The 21,945-nt window shown below is 42.4% G+C and overlaps 1 protein-coding gene across 1 annotated transcript; it reads right to left on the bottom strand.

Annotated features, from left to right (window-relative positions):
• Nucleotides 1-888: 888 nt before the first annotated feature.
• Nucleotides 889-16,690, bottom strand: slc43a3a (solute carrier family 43 member 3a). Its single transcript, XM_086120580.1, has 13 exons — nt 16,579-16,690; nt 15,683-16,024; nt 11,253-11,382; nt 9,727-9,773; nt 8,031-8,107; nt 6,939-7,031; nt 5,993-6,132; nt 5,792-5,925; nt 4,584-4,727; nt 4,395-4,502; nt 2,435-2,621; nt 2,170-2,293; nt 889-1,082 (listed from the first exon to the last, which is right to left on the bottom strand). Exons 2-13 carry the CDS (start codon nt 15,867-15,869, stop codon nt 939-941), a joined length of 1,515 nt encoding a protein of 504 aa, XP_085976706.1. The 5' UTR covers nt 15,870-16,024; nt 16,579-16,690; the 3' UTR covers nt 889-938.
• Between the last annotated feature and the right edge of the window lie 5,255 nt (nt 16,691-21,945).

The following is a 21,945-nucleotide window of genomic DNA, read 5'->3' as shown; positions in this document are numbered from 1 at the left end:
AAACCTCTTCCTTGCATCCCGTTATATCCACTTGGTAGTGCCAGAGTGGATTGAACCACAAATGAAGCCTCGACACATGAGTCAAACCAATTGCATGGATAGCCTCGATGCTTCAAGAAGCTTCAGCTCACCATCAGTACAAAGCGTGTGCACCTACATGGCCAAAATATCACTCAAAATGCATGAATGATCTGGCTCCCATTTGCAAATGAGCAGAGGTCTTATTATGCTCGGGACGTAATTGCTGATCAGCTGCAGGTTTTGACAGAAACACATTTTTCATATGTGATTGACCAAACATTAATCAAGAACATTTTTGATGAATTGCACAAAATCGAATCATAATACTATTTCAGTGACATATTATTTTTCCCGGCGGGCAACCGGTTAGCGCATTTGTCATGATTCGGTTTGGGATCAACAGGTGGCACTGTAGGGCTCCCCCTACAGCTGCACACCTGTTGGCCGTTAGGTAATTAGTTCTATAAAAGGACTCCCGCCCGAACACTCATGGTCGGGTCATTGTGTGTTTGCTTGCAACTGCCATGTTTGCTTCTGTCATGGTTCTGTTCCTGTTAGTTTTTTGCCACAGTCATGGTTTTGTTTTGCTACTTAGGATTCATTTTGGTTGTTAGCACTTTGTTTGTTTTGGATTCAGTTTTCTGTTTTATTAAATACAATTCGTCAAGTTCACCCTGCTCCTGCCTGCTTTTTGGGGTCCACCACCACCTTGCAACGTGACTTGTGGCCTCACAGTGCAGAAGTGCAGGGTTCGATTCCGGCTCCGGCCTTCCTGTGTGGAGTTTGGATGCACTCCCCTGTGCCTGCGTGGGTCTTCTCGAGGTATCGTGGTTTCATTCAGCATTGTTGGACCATGACTACTGCGTACACCTTGTCCAAGTAGACTGTTTTATTACACTTTCATAGAGGTACTCATGTTATTTTGACTCATCAGGCACTTTGACATCAAATGTGACAGAGTATCTGTTCCTCCTGAGGCGCGCTGATTTCTTACAGTGGATAAAGATGTACAAAGGATGGATAAACACCGCCAGAGTGATCAGAGTGAGGACAAGGTCCACCTGCAACACAAAAGTGAGTCGGTATTACCATAATTTGCCTTTGAGAGTTACACATTTCACTAAAAAGAAGATTTTCCACTGAACCTTGTATTTGTTGTTCCTGTATTAGGTAAAAGCTATGCTGTTAGAAAAGCTTTTATATTTATTTTGAAAATAAATAATCTGCAAGCAGACAAGGTGCCCTACGTGCAAAGAGCAAAATGTGAGAGCTTGCCGACAAGGTGGACATTTTTGGCTCATGCAAGGATTGAATGGGTGGACCTTCACTTAGCAACATGATCTACTTTGCAGTTAGCAAGCTGACTCTTTACTGGTTCACAAATATTGCACTTGCCAACATCCAACGCAAATGAAGTTTACAAAACAAGTGTAAATATTTACTGCAAGTATCTGCTTATTTAAAGAGAGACAAAATGCTGGACACGATGTCACGGAAAACAAAGTTTAATTTGTTCCGTGACAATACTTATAACTCAAAACACCCCTTCTGGTGTGTGCAACTAAAACTGTCAGTCATGCAGACAAATTAAGTGTCAGTCCGCTACTAAATTGTTTTTTGCAGACAAAAAAGATTTAATTCATAACCCCCCACCACCTGCCCCAATTGTTTGTGTGGAACATATTTTGAATATTTATTTGCGTTTTTGGGGGGTTTGCAGGAAAAAAATCATCCCCCGAGCCCCACAAATAAATTTCAAATATACACAGATTTTCACTATTTATGGGCTGGTTTGGTCCCTATCCCCCATGAATGTGTGTGTGTGTGGGGGGGGGGGGGTGTACAGTTCCCTCCATAATTCCGCTGGTTAAGGTAAATTAAAAGCCTGAATAGAATTCAAATTTTATTGCAGAATCATACTCTCATACAGAGAGGAAGGACCCAGGTCGCTGTATTTAGAGAGATTGTTCAAAGAAGAATGGTCGCAGATCCCTCTTTGTCTATTACCCATCCTGTGAAATATAGAAGATTAGGTGCCATTTTGTTGGCCAAAGAGGGTTATTGCTGTCCATGTGTAAGAACAAACATTGACACGTTGTGTCCACTAACACGGTGTCAACAACATTTCACAACAGGACAGCTACTTACGTAAAAAGGATCTCCACCAAGAGGTCCTTTGACCAGCGCAAAGCAGGGGAACTGAAGTAGTGTGATTACTGCTGACGTTGACATGACAAGGCCATACAGCTTCCCAAAATGACAAGCTGGAAAACTGAGGAACCACACAAACACAACCAAAAACATCAGCAACCAGTTGTCAGGAAGTAAACTGTACCATATGTGTCTATGACCCTTTTGGCAGCTGAACAGTCAGCCTGAGAATTTGTCAGAATCTGTTTTTTTTTCCACTCACACAATGTTAATGAAGGCTGCATTCCCCCCGTAGATGAAGGAGCGATTAACGACTTGCAGAATAAAAGTGAAGTACTGCAAAGGGAGGCAGGGAATGGAGGCACACAAGGAAAAGAGCAGGCACTGCAGGGCGGTCAGGAACAGGGATGGCAAGGAAGAGCGCAGGTCTGCCTCCTGCTCTGTTTCTCCTGCACGCAATGAACAAGTGGTTAGAAAGGCCTCAGTGCCGCACACATCACTGTTTACATATTCCAATTACCAGTACTTCATTTTGCAAAAGTTAAATATTTGAAGTTTTGTGTCTGTGAAGAAGTTTTCCGTGTCGATTTCGATCCCTGGCATAAATTTTGGACAGGTTTGGTCGGTCGTTTTCCAGATGAGACAAATTTAAGGAAAATGACAGGCAATTACGCAAGTCACATTTCATATGCATAATGCGGGGGGAAAAAAGGCTCTTTCTGCTGATGAAAAGCACTGAATAGCTTGCAAAAGAAAAAAAGAAAAGAGCTAAGTCGTTTAACATTTGTTCAGGTAAAGGAAGTATTTTATCAAGCAAACGCATTGCATAAAGACGGTAACTCTTAAAAGAGACATTCCCACTGGGACGCACATTTGCAGTGAGCTCAGAAATTCAAGACAATATATATTTTTTAAAGCGGCTTTATTCACTAATGAATGTCATGCTGGCGGCCCGGTAGTCCAGTGGTAAGCACGTCGACTTCACAGTGCAGAGGTACCGGGTTCAATTCCAGCTCCGGCCTCCCTGTGTGGAGTTTGCATGTTCTCCCCGGGCCTGCGTGGGTTTTCTCCGGGTACTCTGGTTTCCTCCCACATTCCAAAAAACATGTGTGGCAGGCTGATTGAACACTCTAAAATTGTCCCTAGGTGTGAATGTGAGTGTGGATGGTTGTTTGTCTCTGTGTGCCCTGCGATTGGCTGGCCACCGATTCAGGGTGTCCCCCCGCCTACTGCCCGAAGACAGCTGGGATAGGCTCCAGCACCCCCCGTGACCCTTGTGAGGATCAAGCGGTTCGGAAAATGGATGGATGGATGGATGAATGTCATGCTACTTTTGGATTGTGCAAAAGGACTCATGGATGGGTAGTTGCCAACACGGCTGTCACATCAGCAAGAAGGTGACGGAGTGACGTTTTGGACCCAGATAATGGAGCATAAAATGGAGAGAGAGAGAGAGAGAGAGATTTTAAAATGGGGGACAGAAGTTTGGGTCCAGACTTAGCCAATGTCTGCGGGCCCACGGCCATTTGCTGTTAAATGAAGATAAAATACTATTCTGCGCACCATCATGCTGTTGCTTGTTTTCATGTTTGTTTATTTGTTTGTTTTTAAATCCCACAGATCCCCATCACAGACTGTATGAGCTCCATGCTGTATTATGGTAGCACCTGGTGTGGCCATTTGACAATAATTAGACGATCAACTCGTTTGTTTACCAGAAGAGATCTGCAGGGTGAACACGCAGCATGGCTTGTCTCAAAGTTCGGAGTTGACTCAGAAAACACAATTTGAAAGATTGAATAGACGGAACACACTTTTTCTATTCTTCCAGAAGCCGACTCCGAAACGAAGTGTTCACAAACGCAGCGCGGCATTTCCGATGTATTTTCATATGAACTTGCAAAGCAACGCAAGCGCACATGAAAGATGTGACGAGATTTGACTTTCCAAAGTTTAAAGTGACATGAACAAATCGGATTGTCCCCATTGAATCGACGTGATCGGAAATCGTGATTTTCAGCGGTTTTTTCTTCATGTCTAAATCAATAAGATATTTTCGTTCTTTACTTGATTTGAACCACAGCTGATTTACAAGCAGATAAAAATGTATCAATTTGGCATGCTTTTATTCAAAATAAATAAGTGAATTGAGACAGTTTGGATGTGGTCTCTTTCGGTGTAGAACCGTTACAATAGAAAAGGGTCTTTCATCCCTGATTTACCAGGAGCAAGAGGCTTTCCCTTATGTCGGTCCAGTATGAGTCCGTTCCAGGGCGCACACAACACCCCACACAGCTGTGTCATGGCAAAGGCATTGGTGTACCGACTCACTGTGGGAGGTAGAATGCACACCAAATCAACCAAATGCAATCCGTCACGCCACGTTAGTCCGTGGAACAAAGCAAATGTACCAAGGTTGGCGTCATTTTTGGCTAGGCGGGTGAGCATGGGATTGAGCGTGCCGATGAAGAGGTAATGCCTCAGCTGCATGATGGACAGCCATAACAGGTGGCACATGAAGAACCAGGACAGCACACAACTCCTGAAACTTGGCACTAAATCAGGGGTACAGTCGTTATTATCCAAGTGTTGGGAATGAAACATCCTGTTTTATGACCTAACATCCATTTTCTATACCACTTTGTCTCATAAGGGTTGCAGATTAGCTGGAGCCTAAATCCCATCTAATTTGGGGCGAGAGACGGGATACACCCTGGAGTCCGGTCTAGTTACCAAATTCCATCCACGAGAGCAGCTTGCTCTAATGCCAAATTATACCTTTACAAAGACTGTCAGAACGGTATTATATTAACAGGGCAAACAAAATAAAATGCAGCCCATGATGTTCATTTATTATTAGTAAGTTTACTGTTGCGGTCTGCGATTGGCTGGCAATCATTTCAGGGTGTACCCCATTTACGGCCCGAAGACAGCTGGGATAGATTCCAGCACACCCGCGACCCTCGTGAGGATAAGCGGTTCAGAAAATGATGTTGTGGTTGTAGTTTACTGTGATTTAGAACCAAATTACAGTGATCCCTCGCTACTTCGCGGTTCACTTATCGCGGTTTCAGTGCATCGCGGATTTTTCAAAAGTATTCACCCCCCAAAAAAAGCGAAAACGCCGCAAAAGGTCCACGAGAGGCAGCGAAAGTCAGCAAAATAACTGCGAGTCACATCGAGCAACATATACAATAATACTACATGTATATTTCATGTTTATGTTTACCATATTTTGTTATTTATACCCTAACCTAACTTATACATCTTATATTTGTGTATACTGTATATACAGTATACTGTATATTAGTATATAGCATTAAGTAATGTTGATTACTACAAATATTTTACATCTACATGCATGTGTACCATGTAATTTGGCCTTACAGTACAAATATTGTATACAGTATACCGGTAGTCGCCTACTTCTCGGATTTTCCTCTTTCGCGGGGGTCTTGGTCGCCATTAACCGTGATAAGTGAAGGATCACTGTACATCATGCTGCGCTGTCTCTAATGTTTTGTTGTATTTACTTAATAGCCAATATATACTAAGACCCTCTGAAATTCTTCACTCAAATATTCTCATCAGTGTTTTCCCAGCGGTGAACGACGGTTACCTTTTCCAGAGCTACCAAGTTCTGTCTCATCCTTGGATGTGTTCATCCGGCGACTCGATTCGGTTGAAACTGGCCGTGTTTCATCCCTCGCCCTCTGCTCCATGTTGTGGGAGTTGCTTTTCCCACATTTCAATCTACAAAATCAGAAATGTAACGTTTTAACCGTATAGTGTACAGGAAAGGCGGAGCTCATGTTCTTACCCATAGGTGTAACACTGTGGCACAGGGTAGGGGATGCGTGTCCTGGGCATCAGAATGAAGGTCCGCACAACGTGCATAATAGAGAACAAGGACAGAACGAGGAAGGAAGAACGCAATGAGATGCCTTGTTCGTGTAGAACCTGCAACAGTAAACGATAACCTATGGTTAAAAACGGGACAGCGACTTTTAATTTCTTTTAACCACTGTGCTTAAATGATCGGTTACGAATACAGTATTTCTATTTTAAAACATCATTGGAATTGTTTCTTGTATATCAATCCATCCATTTTCCGAACCGCTTGATCCTCACTAGGGTCGCGGGGGGTGCTGGAGCCTATCGCAGCCATCTCCGGGCAGTAGGCGGGGGACACCCTGAATCAGTTGCCAGCCAATCGCAGGGCACACAGAGACGAACAACCACCCACGCCCACACTCACACCTAGGGACAATTTAGAGCGTCCAATCAGCCTGACATGCATGTTTTTGGAATGTGGGAGGAAACCGGAGCACCCGGAGAAAACCCACGCAGGCCCGGGGAGAACAAGCAAACTCCACACAGGGAGGCCGGAGCTGGAATCGAACCCGGTACCTCTGCACTGTGAAGCCGACGTGCTAACCACTGGACTACCGGGCCGCCCGTTTCTTGTATACTAATTCCTTGAGCTGATGAGTTTTGCGGTTTGGCTAGCTGTAAGCTAATATGGTCCATTCGGTGCATAGTCCATCTATATCATACACTGTATGCAATTCACTTTTTGATTGGAACTATAGAAAATTGAATGACTGAAATTTTTCAAAATATTCAAATTTATTGAGACGCTCCTGTCGATATGGGAACCAGAGCGCAACACACAAAGGAAAGATTCCTGATCGTACTTTTTTGATTGCCACAGAGACATTAATTTATTCCCAATGAGCTGTTTTCATGTGGGTGTACCAGTTTACCTTAATGATAAGAAACACCGCTGAGGAGGAGTCAAAGGCACCACTGTAGAGGGTAATGATGGTGGAGCGATGAGCTGCAAACAGGTTGCCAACCTTTTACGACAAAAACACAAATCATCACGTATTTCCTGATATGGTATAGCATTTGTTTCATGACAAACACACCGGCGTCTACCGTATTGTATTTTCATTCAGGAGATTTGGAGTCGTTTGATAATTCAACCCCCCCAACCTCTCCTATCATCCATACGCCACATAATATAACTGCATGCAATCATCTGGAGCAGTTCATATTAAATATTTATCGAACAACATGACAAAAACAGACAAATGTCCAAAAATTACACTATACACAGAAGAGATGGGGCTTATAAATGGGTGCGTATTAAGGCAGACATGTTTTACTCGTTGAAGCTAGCTGCAAGTGTCATGTTCTGTCGGTTTTGATTGTGTTTCAGTTCCAGCTGGAATGTTTCCCTCCAGCAGGCGCACCTGTTCCGCCTTTCCCCATCAAACCTTGCCAAGTACTGTATTTAAGGACTGCCAAGCTGCCCAGTGTCTCGTCGGATTTTTGACCTTGCTCGCTGTAGTGCTTCAAGCGTTGTTTTCCAGACCTCGCCATAGTCTCCATCGTCGCTCTCGTTATTCATGAATTCTAGTTAGTACGTTATTTATTTATTTTTCTTATTGCTCTTGATATTTACTGTAGCTTTGCATTGTTGGCTTCTTGACATTTTGTTTGTTTATTCTCGGTGTTCCCCAGTACCTTGCCTTAGCAAGCGCTCTTGTTTATGCATTGCCTCTCCTGGCTCCTTTTGCCCAGCGATTTTTATTTGTACTTTGTCGGTGCGCTTTTATGTTAATAAATACTTTTTTTTATCGCACATTGTCAGAGTCCGCATTTCTGGAATCCCCCAAAAATTATTTGGTTTGGCGCAGAACCTGACAGCAAGCAAGTGCTACTCTGACCAACCAATCAGATGACGTAAACATGCAATGTTATCAAGGGCCAGCTCCTGAGGAGGCCTTGGTGGCCACAATGTTAAGGGCTAATGTGTCATACAAGTTGTAAGTCAAGTGCTGTATTTCTACCTGCAGGTTGGTCATAAGGAGCAGAATCCCCCCCACAGCAATGCAGGGCAGCGCAGGGTAAAGCAGGATTGAAAGTGCTGAAAAAAAGGTGTTCAATTGAATTTTAATGAAGGATTTATACATATCACATATTCACTTTTTGTTTTAGATTTTGATGTCAATTCCCAGTATTCAGGTCACATAACGATATCTACTCTGCTCCAAAAGTAAAGGGCCAAAGACTTGAATATTTAATTGCAAATCATTTCATATAAGTACATCAAGCCTGTGATCCGTTGGCATGACCAAACTTTTCTTCTTTTGTGATGCTTTTACAGGCTTTCAATGCAGCTGCTTTCCATGGTTGGTTGTTTTATGGAGTCACTCCATTCAGTCTCCTCTTTGGCAAGTGAAATGCCTACTTGATTTCAGGTAAGTCCGAGTTTGACTTGGCCACTCTCAAATATTCCACTTCTTTACCTTTGCGAAATGACTTTGTTGTTTTGGTGGCTCTGTTTGCCAGACAAAATGCTTTTGTAGACTTTGTCAGTTCACTATCTGCCTTTAGTAAATGTCAAATCTTTGTCAATAAACCTTTTTCAATGAGATGTCACAGAATTTGGCACGCGAGGTCTCGAGGAGAAACTAGTTCTCTGAGAATGTGTCTCATATTCAACCTTTGATGTCAAACTCAAATGTTTCTAGTCTACGGCAGAAGGAATTGTCCTCATTGTTTTGATATTTTGGGGGAGTGTATGTCTAAATCGGGGGTGGACAACCTGCGGCTCTGGAGCCGCATGCTTCTCTTTAGCGCCGCCCTAGCAGCTCCCTGGAGCTTTTTCCAAAATGTTTGAAAATGGAAAAATTGAGGGAGGGAAATAGATTTTGTGTTTTAATATGGTATCTGTAGGCGGACAAACATGACACAAAAAACGTTTTCCAATGCTGTAAAATGTGTAGAATAAATATTACATTTCAACATTTCTGTCAGCGAGGATTTGTGTCATACCCTGCGACACACGTTTCTATTTGCAGGACAGGATGCCAGGCAGGTGGCTGTTGTTAAAAATAACAGTGTTTCCTGTACAATACACCGATGGTACTGGCAAAGAATGGAAATCTGGAGGGCCGAGAGACGCAATTTTAAACGGTACACGTATGACTGTTAACACGCTGCAAAAGTGCATCCCATGCCTCATTCATCTAAGGGGCCGTTATGGCTGTTGCTCATTATGGCATGCGTGTGTAAGTGCGTGCGTGTGCGGTAACGGGTCGATCGCGAGAGGTTGGTTGATCGAAAAGTAGATCTTCGGTCAAAAAAGGTTGGGCACCCCTGCTCTACAGGATGCACTGCAGGGAAATAAAAAAACAAAACATTGAATCATGAAGGCTCATTGTGTATTTGTAGCCAACTTAGTCATTTAGATACATACAGCAAGTGTTGCCTTCATTGTAAGGCTTTTCATTTTTTGCGGCTCCAGACATTTTGGTTTTTTTGGTCCAATATGGCTCTTTCAACATTTTGGGTTGCCAAACCCTGGTCTAGATGGCCTGATTAGCTTGATTTTGATTCAGATATAACACAGAAACATCAGTCGTGCAGCATTTCACATCATATTTCTAATAATGGTCACCACGGGACCACCACGTCGCACTATTACAGTTTTGTGTGTGTGTGTGTGTGTGTGTGTGTGTGTGTTTGCGCGGGCGCACCTACTTGCATTAGAAAAGGTCACAAGAAGGGTTCCAGTGGTGTAGAGACATCTGAAGATGAATGAAAAACATGATGTAATACAACCTAAGCCTTGATTTTTTTTGGGGGGGGGGCAAAAAACTGGAAGAGGAAACATTTAATTCCAAATTGGCTCCAAATTAGCCAGTTGTTTACAGTGTAACATTCACTGACCAAAGGTTCTGTCAAATGCACTGTATTAACCTCTTGCTGTTTTTATAAGATAAGATAAGAAAACCTTTATTTGTCTCGCAGTGGAGAAATTCCCAATTCACAGCAGCAAAGTTATGAAAGGAAGAAGTAGAACAACAAAATATAGGAGCTGCTGGAAAGGCAGCCACTCTCGCGGCGCCATTTTGAAGTCAAAATAACAAAAATAACACAACACAACACATAGGACACAGACAGTCGTGCAATCTTCACCACTTTTCTGCATACACTTTGTTGTCTGAAGCAGTTCTAGATGAAAGAGGAGAGGATCAAAGTGTCCTTTCACCAGTGGATCAGAGACGTCATGCTGAAAATGTGCACACGTCTGCTACAAGCTAAGTTTTGAAAGCAAACACGAAGCTGTAGCGTCCATTGACGAAAAGAGATTCCTTCACTTCTCCTGTCCCACGTAATCCACTTCAAACTCCAAGCCGCGACTCCCAGTTCCAAATCCGCATCGGCGCTCCGCGCTAACGCTCCTTTCTTCTCATCGTCGGCTCCTCAAGCCTTACATCCATCCAGCAGCGGACCGTTCAACAGCACCGATCTCTCCGCTGAACAAAGCGGGGCTGTGAAAAATGCTGCCCATTACAGGCGCAAGACACAAGCGCCCCGGGACAGTCCAGCAACGACAGTCAAATGGCGCCGACATTCCTCCCAGGCAAAAACAGTGCTGGTATACCCATGCTGCCGAGAAGGCGCAACCACCAAGCACAGAGTCTCCTCCTTGATGAATGTCATGGCCAAAAAAATGCTGAAAAAAGTCCACATCAGGTCCACACGACGTAACAACAAACACAAAGTGACAAAACAAACACAAAAACAACAAAAAAAGCAGGCTCATGAGAGCACTTGCCGACGGCTGCCTACTCGGGCACCATCTAGGCGCAAATATTACACATTTTATTTTTTTATTTTACATTTTACATATACCAGTTTGCGATTGATTAGCGACCATTCCCGTGTGGATCCCAATTTCAGCTGGGATCCTAATGAGGATAAGTAATATGGAAAATAAATGGGATAGAGTGGAACCATTGCAATTGTTGCTGTGTCAATTGCATGGGTTTCTCTACCCTTCATTGATTCGGTTTTTCTGACTAAGGGATCACATCTAGGGTTGTCATGTTTATCCTGACAATTTGAAATTATATAAATGTGCAAATGAAATTAATTTGTTGGTAGATTTTTTTTTTCAGGTACGTCAATGAGGCTCATTCTGGAAATTGTCAGGTCAAACTGAGCTCAATCGAATACGGTCCCTGCAGAAACCGTAACAACTTAAAGAGAAAAAAACTCACATTGCCAGCAGTCTGGTGACCGTTGTGCCAAATCGATCAAAGAGGAAGCCGCAAAATACAATCATGAAGTTGTTGAGGAAAGATGCAATGGTGAAGACCAGCGCAAACTTCTCATCCTGACGACTGCAGTCTGCAAAGAAGAGACGCAGAACAAAAGGACATTAGGTTTCCCTCGGAAGCAGCTGTGACCCCAAAGATGGGAACTTGGGCTGGAAAAAAAAAGTCCACCAACTCGGTTGTGTGAACCACAAAAATGTCTGCCTTAAAATTAATTTTATTTATTTATTTTTTTCACAGAAACACCAGATTGATGAAAGATGTTTTGTGGCAAATATTCCCTCATTTTCTCATGTGATGCCAGCAAATGTTCCCACAAAAAAAAAGCTGGGACAGGAGAGGTTGAGGCGTCCGCTTGGGAACAGGTTCATTGGAAACAGGTGAGTGTCACAATGGGGTCGAAAAGGATTATCCTGTGTGAGCAAATAGCCCGACAGTTTAAGAATAACATTTCTCAACATACAATTGCAAGGAATTCCGGTATTTTATCATTTATGGTCCATAATATCAAAAGATTCAGGGAATCTGGACAAAGCTCTGCACTTGAGCTGCAAAGATGATAACCAACATCGACTGACCGTGACCGGGACCGTGACCATGGCAAGTGAAATCCATTGATCAACAACACCCAGACATGCCGCCAGCTTCTCTGGGCGAAAGCTCATCTGAGATGGACTGATCACAAGTCAAAAGTGACGTTTATTATTTTAATGGCTGTAAAACAGTGTGTGAACAGGAAGTGAATTAGAAGGGGCCTATATTCAGGGTTGCAACTGCCTCATTGGCATGCTCTGTTACGGCACCTCATGCTGTCCTTCCCTTTCTCATTTCACATACTCGCTCACAAGCACTTTTATTTATTACGTAATTAGTTTTATCCTAACTTGGGGTGAGTTAATGTTGAAAGGCCGCAGGTTGTTCCACACAAGCACATGCAAAAAAAAAAAAAAAAAAGGGGTCAATGCCTACCGCTCCTCAGCAAGTCGTAGGCACACAACCCTGGCCGATTACCCACCCCAAAGTTCCCTGAACATTAGTTCCTTTGTTTTATTGGAGCTTTTTGTCGACCGTGGGGGGACAGCTCTGGATCATTATGAATCTTAAAAATACAGTGTACAGAAACCAAATGGTGTGATTTGATTTGATTGATGGCTGGCTACTCTCATCTGCTGAGGCCGAACTGAAAATAATGTTAGGCACGCAGGCTGACGTGATGAAGAGTCACATGCATTTTTCAAAGTGAATCTGCCAGGTTTTTTTTTTTTAGGTGTGGCATGACATGTCTGTACATATTTTTAAATAACAAGAGTCAAACGAGGACACTGGGGAGACCGACACACACACAGAATAGCAAGAAAGATGATGATGTGATTTGAACATTTCTTACAGTTTCTTAAGAAAACGCCTGAGCCACAGAACATTTTTGACACCTAAAATACAAGTACACAACATGAAAAGACTCCACCCGCCCTTGCCTCCCATTCTAATGCTAACCTGGTCCGCAGTCTTGTTACCTCCTGTATTGACTATTGTAACTCCATCACAAGTCTTTACATGCGCCCCAACTGATCCAGAACTCCGTTGCACGCCTCATTACCCAAAGCTCCTCTTCCGATCTGAATCACTCCTATCCTCCACGTGCTTCACTGGCTTCCGGTTCACCAGAGGATCCACTTCAGAATCCTGTTTTACACCTTAAAGGGCATCACCCCTCTATATTGGTCTGAACTCCTCCATATCCATGGATCCTCATCCTCTTAGACTTGAGCGCTGCCTTTGACACAATCTGTCACCATATCCTCCTCAATAGACTCTCCTCCATTGGTCTCTCCCACACTCCCCTCACTCAGTTGGTTCCACTCCTACCTCACCGGCCGCACTCAGTTTGTCCAGCTCAAATCCTTCACCTCAAAGCCCTCCCCAGTCACCACAGGTGTACCACAGGGATCTGTTCTAGGTCCCCTTCTCTTCATCATCTACCTCCTGCCTCTTGGCCATATCCTCCGCAAATTTTATATTCACTTTCACTGCTTTGCTGATGACACCCAGCTCTACCTCTCCTGCAAGCCAAACTCCATACTCCCACCCTCCTCCCTCACCTCTTGCCTCTCCGAACTCAAAACATGGTTCACAACAAACTTTCTTAAATTAAATGCTAATAAAACTGAAGTCCTCCTTCTTGGCACCAAATCCACTTTATCTAAAGTAAACAGTTTTTCCTTCAACATTGACAGCTCCTTAGTGTCCCCCTCCCCAGGTCAAGAGTCTGGGTGTCATCCTGGATAGCATGCTCACCTTCCACTCACATATCAACACCATCACCCGCACTGCTTATTTCCACCTCCGCAATATTACCAGACTTCGCCCTTCCCTCACCCCCCGCACCACTGCTATTCTTGTCCACAGTCTTGTCACATCCCGCCTTGATTACTGCAACGCTCTCCTCTTTGGCCTACCTCAAAAGTCCCTCCATAAAATCCAGCTGGTTCAAAACGCCTCTGCTCGCATCATCACAAAAACATCTTCCCAGCAGCACATCACCCCCGTTCTCCAACAGCTCCACTGGCTCCCTGTTCAACATCGCATCAATTACAAACTGCTTCTATATACATATATGGCCATCCACAACCTGGCCCCTCCTTACCTGTCCGACCTTCTCCAGGTGCATATCCCCTCTCGCTCCCTCAGATCCTCGTCCTCCCTCCGCCTGTCAGTGCCCCCTGCCCGCCTGAGCACCATGGGAGCCAGAGCCTTCAGTCGCGCTGCTCCAAAGCTTTGGAACAACCTACCTCCGGACCTCCAAAACTGCACACCTCTTTCCACTTTCAAGTCCCGTCTAAAAACACACCTGTTCAGGATTGCCTACAACACATAGCTCTTCCATTTGTTTTTATGATTTTATGTCTTGTTTTTATATAATATCTCGCTTACTAATTTTTACATTGTATTTTCTTATTGTCTGTACAGTGTCCTTGGGTGGCATGAAAGGCGCTTTTAAATAAAATGCATTATTATTATTATTATTATTATTATTATATCACTACTTCAACACGCACCCTTCGATCCGCCTCCTCCATTTATCTCACTGCACCCTTTGCTGGTTTTCAGTATCACAGGGAGCAAAGCTTTCAGCCGTTCCGCTCCGCAGCTCTGGAGCCCTCTGCCACCTGACCCCCACAATTTAGACTCACATACCGGAGACAAATTCCTTGTGTGTTCTACATACTTGGCCAATAAAGATGATTCTGATTCTGATTCTGATTATATTTAAATCCACACTCAAATCATCTGTTCAGTATTACATACACCACTTCAATGCCCCGTATTTATAATCTATTTATTTCTGTTTGATTGATGTACAGTGTCTTCAAAGGTACTTACAAACAAAATGTATTATTATTATTAGTAGCAGTAGGAGGAGTATTATTATTAAAATGTAGATGATTCCTCTTTTCTTTTTTTTTTCTGCTGCACACATCGCCACAAGCAGCCCTTTTCCCTGCGATACATCAGTAGACGTCACTAAAAAGTCATTGTCGAATTCCGAATTGAAATAATAATCAACATTAATCACATATGATCAAACTGTTATTTGTTTGAAATGTCAGTCACCCAGCCAAACTTATGAACTGAGGTATAAACAAGAACAACACATTTACACGTATAATTATGTAACATGCAAATGAAGTTTACATTTAAAATAGGTAGTGTATACAGTATACATGTATGTGGAGTTTTCCTGTGCCTGCGTGGGTTTTCTCCTGGGACTGCGGTGTCCTCCCACATTCTAAAAACATGCATGGTAAGTTAATGGAACACTCTAAATTGTCCCTAGGTGTGAGTGTGAGTGTGGATGGTTGTTCATCTATGCGTGCCCAGGGATTGGCTGGCAACCGGTTCAGGGTGTCCCCCGCCTACTGCCCGAAGACAGCTGGGATCGGCTCCAGCACCCACGCAACCCTCGTGAGGATCAGCGGATCAAATAATGGAAGAATGAATAAAGAATTACACCATTCTTCAAATCACTTGGTTTTGGAGGGATTCTTTCTCATGCAAATACAAAATAGTTTTTGTGTTACCATGATGATGGGACATAACGAGGCCAAAGAGAGCGGATGCCAGAGCTTAGCAAATTTGTCACAATATTTAATGACTCCTCTCATGACTATTTTTTATATACTGTACATAGAAATGATGAGCGACAAATCTAGTGACTTTTTGTGGTTGTCAGATATTACTTTTTTTGGACACTACTGGAGAGTCTGCAATTCCCTCATGATGGAGATGTTTTCACCTTCATGTTCAGACTGCAAATATATGGCACTTGCGCAAAATGTCACTGTCTTTGTTCACAATATAGATGGGTCTCTTACCTTCAACAGTTGTACCATTGTTGTCTGGACCATTGAAACACAGGTGACTGAAGTACCCATTCTCCTTCAACACAAACACCAGGGAGGCATACCCAAACACGACACCAGAAAAGAAGAGACACTCGAGCATCCCAGACACTAAGGTCAGCCAGTAGAGCAGCCTCACGCTCGTCCTGTGACTCTGCATGCTTCAATTTATTGTGCTTCCAAAAGTTCCAATAATCGGTCAAGGTTGAGGTTTTTCTCCTGAAGATGCTTTCTTGAATTGTATTTGTTTCCCACACTTTCTTCGGAACACTGTATACTTCCTTTGATTTGGAATCCTCACATACATCCAAATTTCTACAACACAGACAGAAGACAAAGAGATATGCATTTCAGTCCAAACACCACAAACAAGTATTTTTCCCCCTCTCTTTAAATGTGCAGAACAGAACATTTATATTTAAAATCAAATTATTAATTTTTTTCAAACAAATTAAACATATGAACGATATACTGTACGAGTGAAATGCACATAAAAACATTGGCAGTGTTGGAATGAAAAAAAAATCGTGAGGGCAATATTACTCGATATTATTTCTCGAGGGAATATTGATATATATATATATAGATATATATAGATATATATAGATTTTTTTAACTGTATTATATGTGTCAGTGATGGCCAGGTGGTGTCTGTACTAATCCCGACTGGTCCCCATCTATGTTGACCCAAATGTGTTGTCCTCGCAAACATGCCTTGTTTAACCGGTTTTCACATAACGGTCATGAAACGCGGCGTGCAGCACATCCGCGACCCTCGTGTGGGTAAACCGATTAGAAAACGGATGGAGGGGTAATGACACGCACCATTTCTAGAATTTAGCTTCGACGTTTACTTGAATCATAATTACCTTGTAGTTTCCTTGACGTCCAAACATCGTTCTTAGAAGCTCAGTGACGCGATCGGCGCCTTGGAGCAGCAACTCTGCAGAGTCGGGTTGAGCGTGTGGAGCGGGGCGTATGGGGGGCGGGAATAAATATGCTTTCATTTCAGTTTTATTAGAGTGACGTGTTCGTGAACGAACAGTACAGTATCTGACAAATAACTGTATTCACACGCCAAATGCCACACCTTGAAATTCTGTATACCGTGCACAATGCAATATTACATCCAATCAGAAGTTAATCAGGCATAACATTCAACTATTAAAACTATATAAATATAAATATAGTTTGATATATTCATCAATACATGTTGAGTTGCTTTTTCTTATAAATCAGTTACTTAGAAAATGTATGGTGAAAAATAATGTGCAGTATTTTAGCATTAAAAATACAAATAACACCAAAATGCTTAATACACCACTATGTAGAAGCTCATTGATAGATTGGTCGGGTCGCATTCAAATGTAGTCTGACATTTCAAAGTCAGACAGAATAAACTCCATCAATGCATGAAACGGTAATAACTGCAAGTACCTAAAAAAAGTGCTATCTAGGAAAAATGACATACATTAAGGAGAATGATGAGGGTAAAATCACTTGGCTATTTGCTTAATGATGATTGTATTGTATTGGGGCGGCACGTGGACAACTCTTTAGTACATCCAACTCACAGTGCAGGGTTTGTGGTTTCGAATCCAGCCCAGGCCTTTCTGTGTGGAGTTTGCTTGCGCTTCCCGTGCCTGCGTGTTTTTTTTCCCCATATACGCCGGTTTCCTCCCATATTTCAAAAACATGAATGGCAGGGTTAATGAAACACTCCAAGTTGTCCCTGTGTGTGATTGTGAGTGTGAATGGTTGGTTGACTATGGCTGGCAACCAGTTCAGGTTGTACCCTGTCTGCTATTTCAAGACAGGTGGGATAAGTTCCAACAGATCAGATAATGGAAGGATGGCTGTATTGGGTAGTATGTGACGATGACACGTACGGGATGCCACGTTAATCTTGCAAGTGAAAAACATCCAGCTAACAGTAACCTTAATTCCTCTCATTCGCTTGTTGCCAGTGATGTCAACACTATTTCTGCATTTATTTATTTCTATACATTCATCTATTATATGTATATACTTTTTACTTAATTATCTTAATGGTCTGCTTCTTATCCACCTAATTTACCTGGCAACAGTTCGATTAAGGGTAGTACCAGCAATTGTTTTTTCCACTTAGAGTACTGGTTACGCCACGGTATAGTTCAAAACAAACAAAAAAATGGGCTGTTATTTTATATGAAGCCTCCATATTATGCCTTTGCTGATGATCTGATGCAGTTTTATTTGTTTACCCGGCCCTTTCAATCTTATGCATTTTCAAAGACTCTTGCTCCGTTTTAAATTTGTCACAGCACTCATTAACACAACATTATCTGGTCTCAAATCAACAATTCACCACAAACGTCCCGAGGCAAAATGCAAGAAAAAGACCAATGTTCATCACTTGTTTGTTCCTGCATCAATTATACCATGAATAATTCACTGTAACCAGGGGCAGTGGAACCATTTTTGGCCTGCTAATGATTTTCTCTTTTGATCATGTGTTGCTTTTACACCCCGTAATTTTTGCACTGCGTGGTGCCTACAGACCCATCCCCAGACAGACTTAAGGAGGGTACGTGAAATGCATGGGAGGGTCTGTTATTAATACAATACAGATAGTAGTTAGTTTGCTCCATGCAGCACTGTCCCTCTTAGTCAATATTCTTGAACGGCGTCCATTACAACAACAGCTGTCAAGAATGACCACCGACAACACTTAGTGTACATGACATAGATGTGATCTGAAGTAAGTCGACGCTGCAGCCAGCCAATGGCAAAGTGAAGCCATTTGTGAAGATGTCTCGTTCACTTGCTCCTTGGAGATGTCTCATCAAGCCAAAAAACATTGTATTAATGACAAGCCATTTTATTTTATTGTAGCATATCATTCTTACTCAATTTGTTGCGTACATTATGTGCAGATTTTATGGATACTACTAAGGCCACATCCAATATGGTGGATGCATTGATATATCACGTTGAACGGGCCATGTGGTTCAACGGGTGTCACCCGCAGAAATAAAAAGAAAAAAGAAAAGGAATCCTCATTCTGGATGTCCAAAGGGGTTTTAACTACCGTGGTTTCTTTTATGAAACTGATTCAAATTAATTTTTGTTTGCCAACGCCAATTTAGCATCTCCCTCCTTATTTGCCATACTTTGATTGTGACAAGGGATAGTCTAAACACAAAATGTGCAACATTGACATCACTATGTACCCACACATCAGACTCTGCACAGACTAGAACGGGGGTCGGCAACACATGGCTCCAGAGCCACATGCGGCTCTTTACCGACATTTAGTGGCTCCCTGGAGCTTTATAAAAAAATATTTGAAAATGGAAAAATATTTTGATAGTAGGCTAATACTGTATAGCTCAAATAGATATAGATACATGTTGCAGCTCCGAAAAAGGAGAGCTGTGGTGTTGGTTTTTGTAAAACGTACACTTTATTTATGCTTTTAACAGTCTCGACAAACACAGACACGTCTGCGTCCGACTCCGTGCCTTCTCTCTTCTCGTTCAGCTCGAGAGGCATTCAAAGACAGCCTCCAAAAAACCGGAAATTCATGATCACTTCACTGACACTAAGAAAAGCGAAAATAATGCACCAAAACAAACAAAAAAAAAGCGAGGAAATCACAAAATAAATTCTATGGGGGCGTTTGGGAACAACAACAAAGGACTGAATAACAAACAATTCTGAGACAGTCCAGTCTCCTTCATACATACAGCATGTGTTTCCTTCATTGTAAGTTTTATAGGAGGCTTTTATTTTTTTGCAGCTCCAGACATATTTGGTTTTTTTTGTCCTATATGGACAAAAGAAATATTTTTTAATAACTGCTACTAAAAATATATTTTTTTTGCTAAATGTTTTTGCTCTCATGCAGGTGTACCAGCAAGACCAACACAAAAACAGAGCAAAGCCAGAATATTTTTTGAGCAGATGCACTGGTCTTAGTTTTGGGGGACGGAGGTTGGTCAGAAGGGAAGAGGTTTACTTTGAGCATATTGCACTGAGTACACATACTCCAAAAGTTGTTCCTGCGTTCATGATGGACTGCGGCTCATTCACACTCGCGTAAAAATTTGGAATACGTCACCGGCTTTGCAACGGAACTCCGTTGTTATGACGTCAACAACGAGAACCTTACTTTAGAACAGTACTGTACTGTAATGTAGTAGATTGTAGCGGGTTCACAACCATACGACTGTACTTTACAAAAGGGGCATCTTGTGGCCAAATAGAGAACAGCAATTGAAAGTCTGCCTCACAGACAAAATATGTGCATTGAATTCGTGTATATAGATTGACTGCACCACTGTGGGTGATTACATAAAATTGCTAACATTTAAAAATCTTGTATTCCATCAACAGTAATCGTAAGTAAGTTGTAGCAAAACATAAATAATAATAATAATACAAAACATGTGTAAGTAGAATCCGCTTTCTGTAGTAACATGTATGTTAATTGACAGACTCTGTGCAAGTGGATATATTGAATGACAGGCATTACATTCACTTCATTCAAGTGAACTGATCTGGTCATGTGCGCATGGCTGGTGTAAATTTTTACCGGTACCATAAGCTATACTCATGTCTTCTACAGGTACGTATTAAATTGTAAATTTGGTTATGTATTGTTGTAAAACACTAGATGTGAACTGTATAAACATTAATTTGAGACTTGGGGCCCTGCAATTGGCTGGTAACCAGTTCAGGGTGGAACCTGCCGACTGCACCAAGACAGCTGAGATAGGCTCCAGCACACCTGCGACACTTTTGATGATAAGCGGATTACAAAATGTATGGATTTGGCACTGGCCTGCGGTCAGATGCTTGCTCGCTTAAAACCACGAAATTGGCGTGTGCAGTGGATCTCTCCGTTGGGTTGGCTCATTTATTGAAACCGAAATGACAATCTCAAAATGACAACGATAACAAAACCCCAAACTACCTTGCAATCATTCACAAAAGAATGTCATTTCTCATATATTTCATCCAATTGCAAACTTTGCATTACATGCCTCAAGTGTCAGTGCATCTTTGCAAATGGTTATTTACAAGTACCCTACAGTTGGCACAATGAGCCCACGTTCAGCACATTTCCCAAATAAAGAGATCCTGCTGATCAAAACATACTGTATGTGTCGATTATCAGTCGAATGGTTGTTCTCTCCAAAACATGTGACCGTGATTTCATTGCGTAAGTCATGATGTGCAGAATAGTCTGTTCAATTGTCAAAATTAGTCAAGAACATGATATCATGAAGACCATATATTAATTCTTGGAACGTTTGATAAACGTTCACAGAATGGAACTACTGCCACTATACTCCCAAGTGGAGAGTTGAGGATTTTTTTTTTCTGCTTGGAGGTAGAAATTGGATGAACATGGGACTCAGGACCAGAGGTTTCTACTCCATGCAATGAACGCTGCATGCGAGGAAATTGCAGGGGGTCCGTGTGGGGCCTACACGGTAGGCAATGGGTTGAGACATTGGCGCTGTTTCTTTGTTTGCTGCATCGCAATGCAAAATGTCTGCTGCAATGTGGATGAAAATCTATGGCCAGCAGGATGACAGCAACAAGTCTTACTGAAATTGTGAAACTTTATTCACAGCACTGACAGTCGTTACCATTGTTACTAAGAGTATCTCCAAGTCGCAATATTTAATATCAAAAGCATCAATTATTAATACATGACTATAAACACAACTGTAATGAGTATCCATCTACCATACAGTGCTAGAGCCTATCCCAGCCGTCTTAGGGCAGTAGGCGGGGGACACCCTGAACCAGTTGACAGCCAATCACAGGTCACACATAGACGAACAATCATCCACGCTAACACTCACACCTCCGGTGTTCCATTAACCTGCCATGCATGTTTTTGGAATGTGGGAGGAAACCGGAGTACCCAGTGAAAACCCACGCAGGTCCGGGAAGAACATGCAAACTCCACACTGGGAGGCCGGAGCTGGAATTGAACCCAGTACCTCTGCACTGTGAGGTCGACACACTAACCACCAGGCTACCCACAGCCGAATCAATTTTGGAAAAAGTCAGGTCAATTGTATCTCAAGTCTCCACTGTAATTGCTCTATATTTCAGATGACTCAATCAATAATCATCCATCCATGTTAGCAAATTATAGACCCCTATGAAAACATGAAATCAATGTTCTGGAAAGTGCTCTGTTACAGCTGCAGCTGTTGTTAAAGCGATATATAAAT

This window comes from Hippocampus guttulatus, chromosome 9 (genome assembly GCF_054856545.1).
Source record: "Hippocampus guttulatus isolate MCC_2025c chromosome 9, RoL_Hgut_1.0, whole genome shotgun sequence".
Classification (NCBI taxonomy): domain Eukaryota; kingdom Metazoa; phylum Chordata; class Actinopteri; order Syngnathiformes; family Syngnathidae; genus Hippocampus; species Hippocampus guttulatus.
This window is presented reverse-complemented; position numbering and strand designations above follow the sequence as displayed.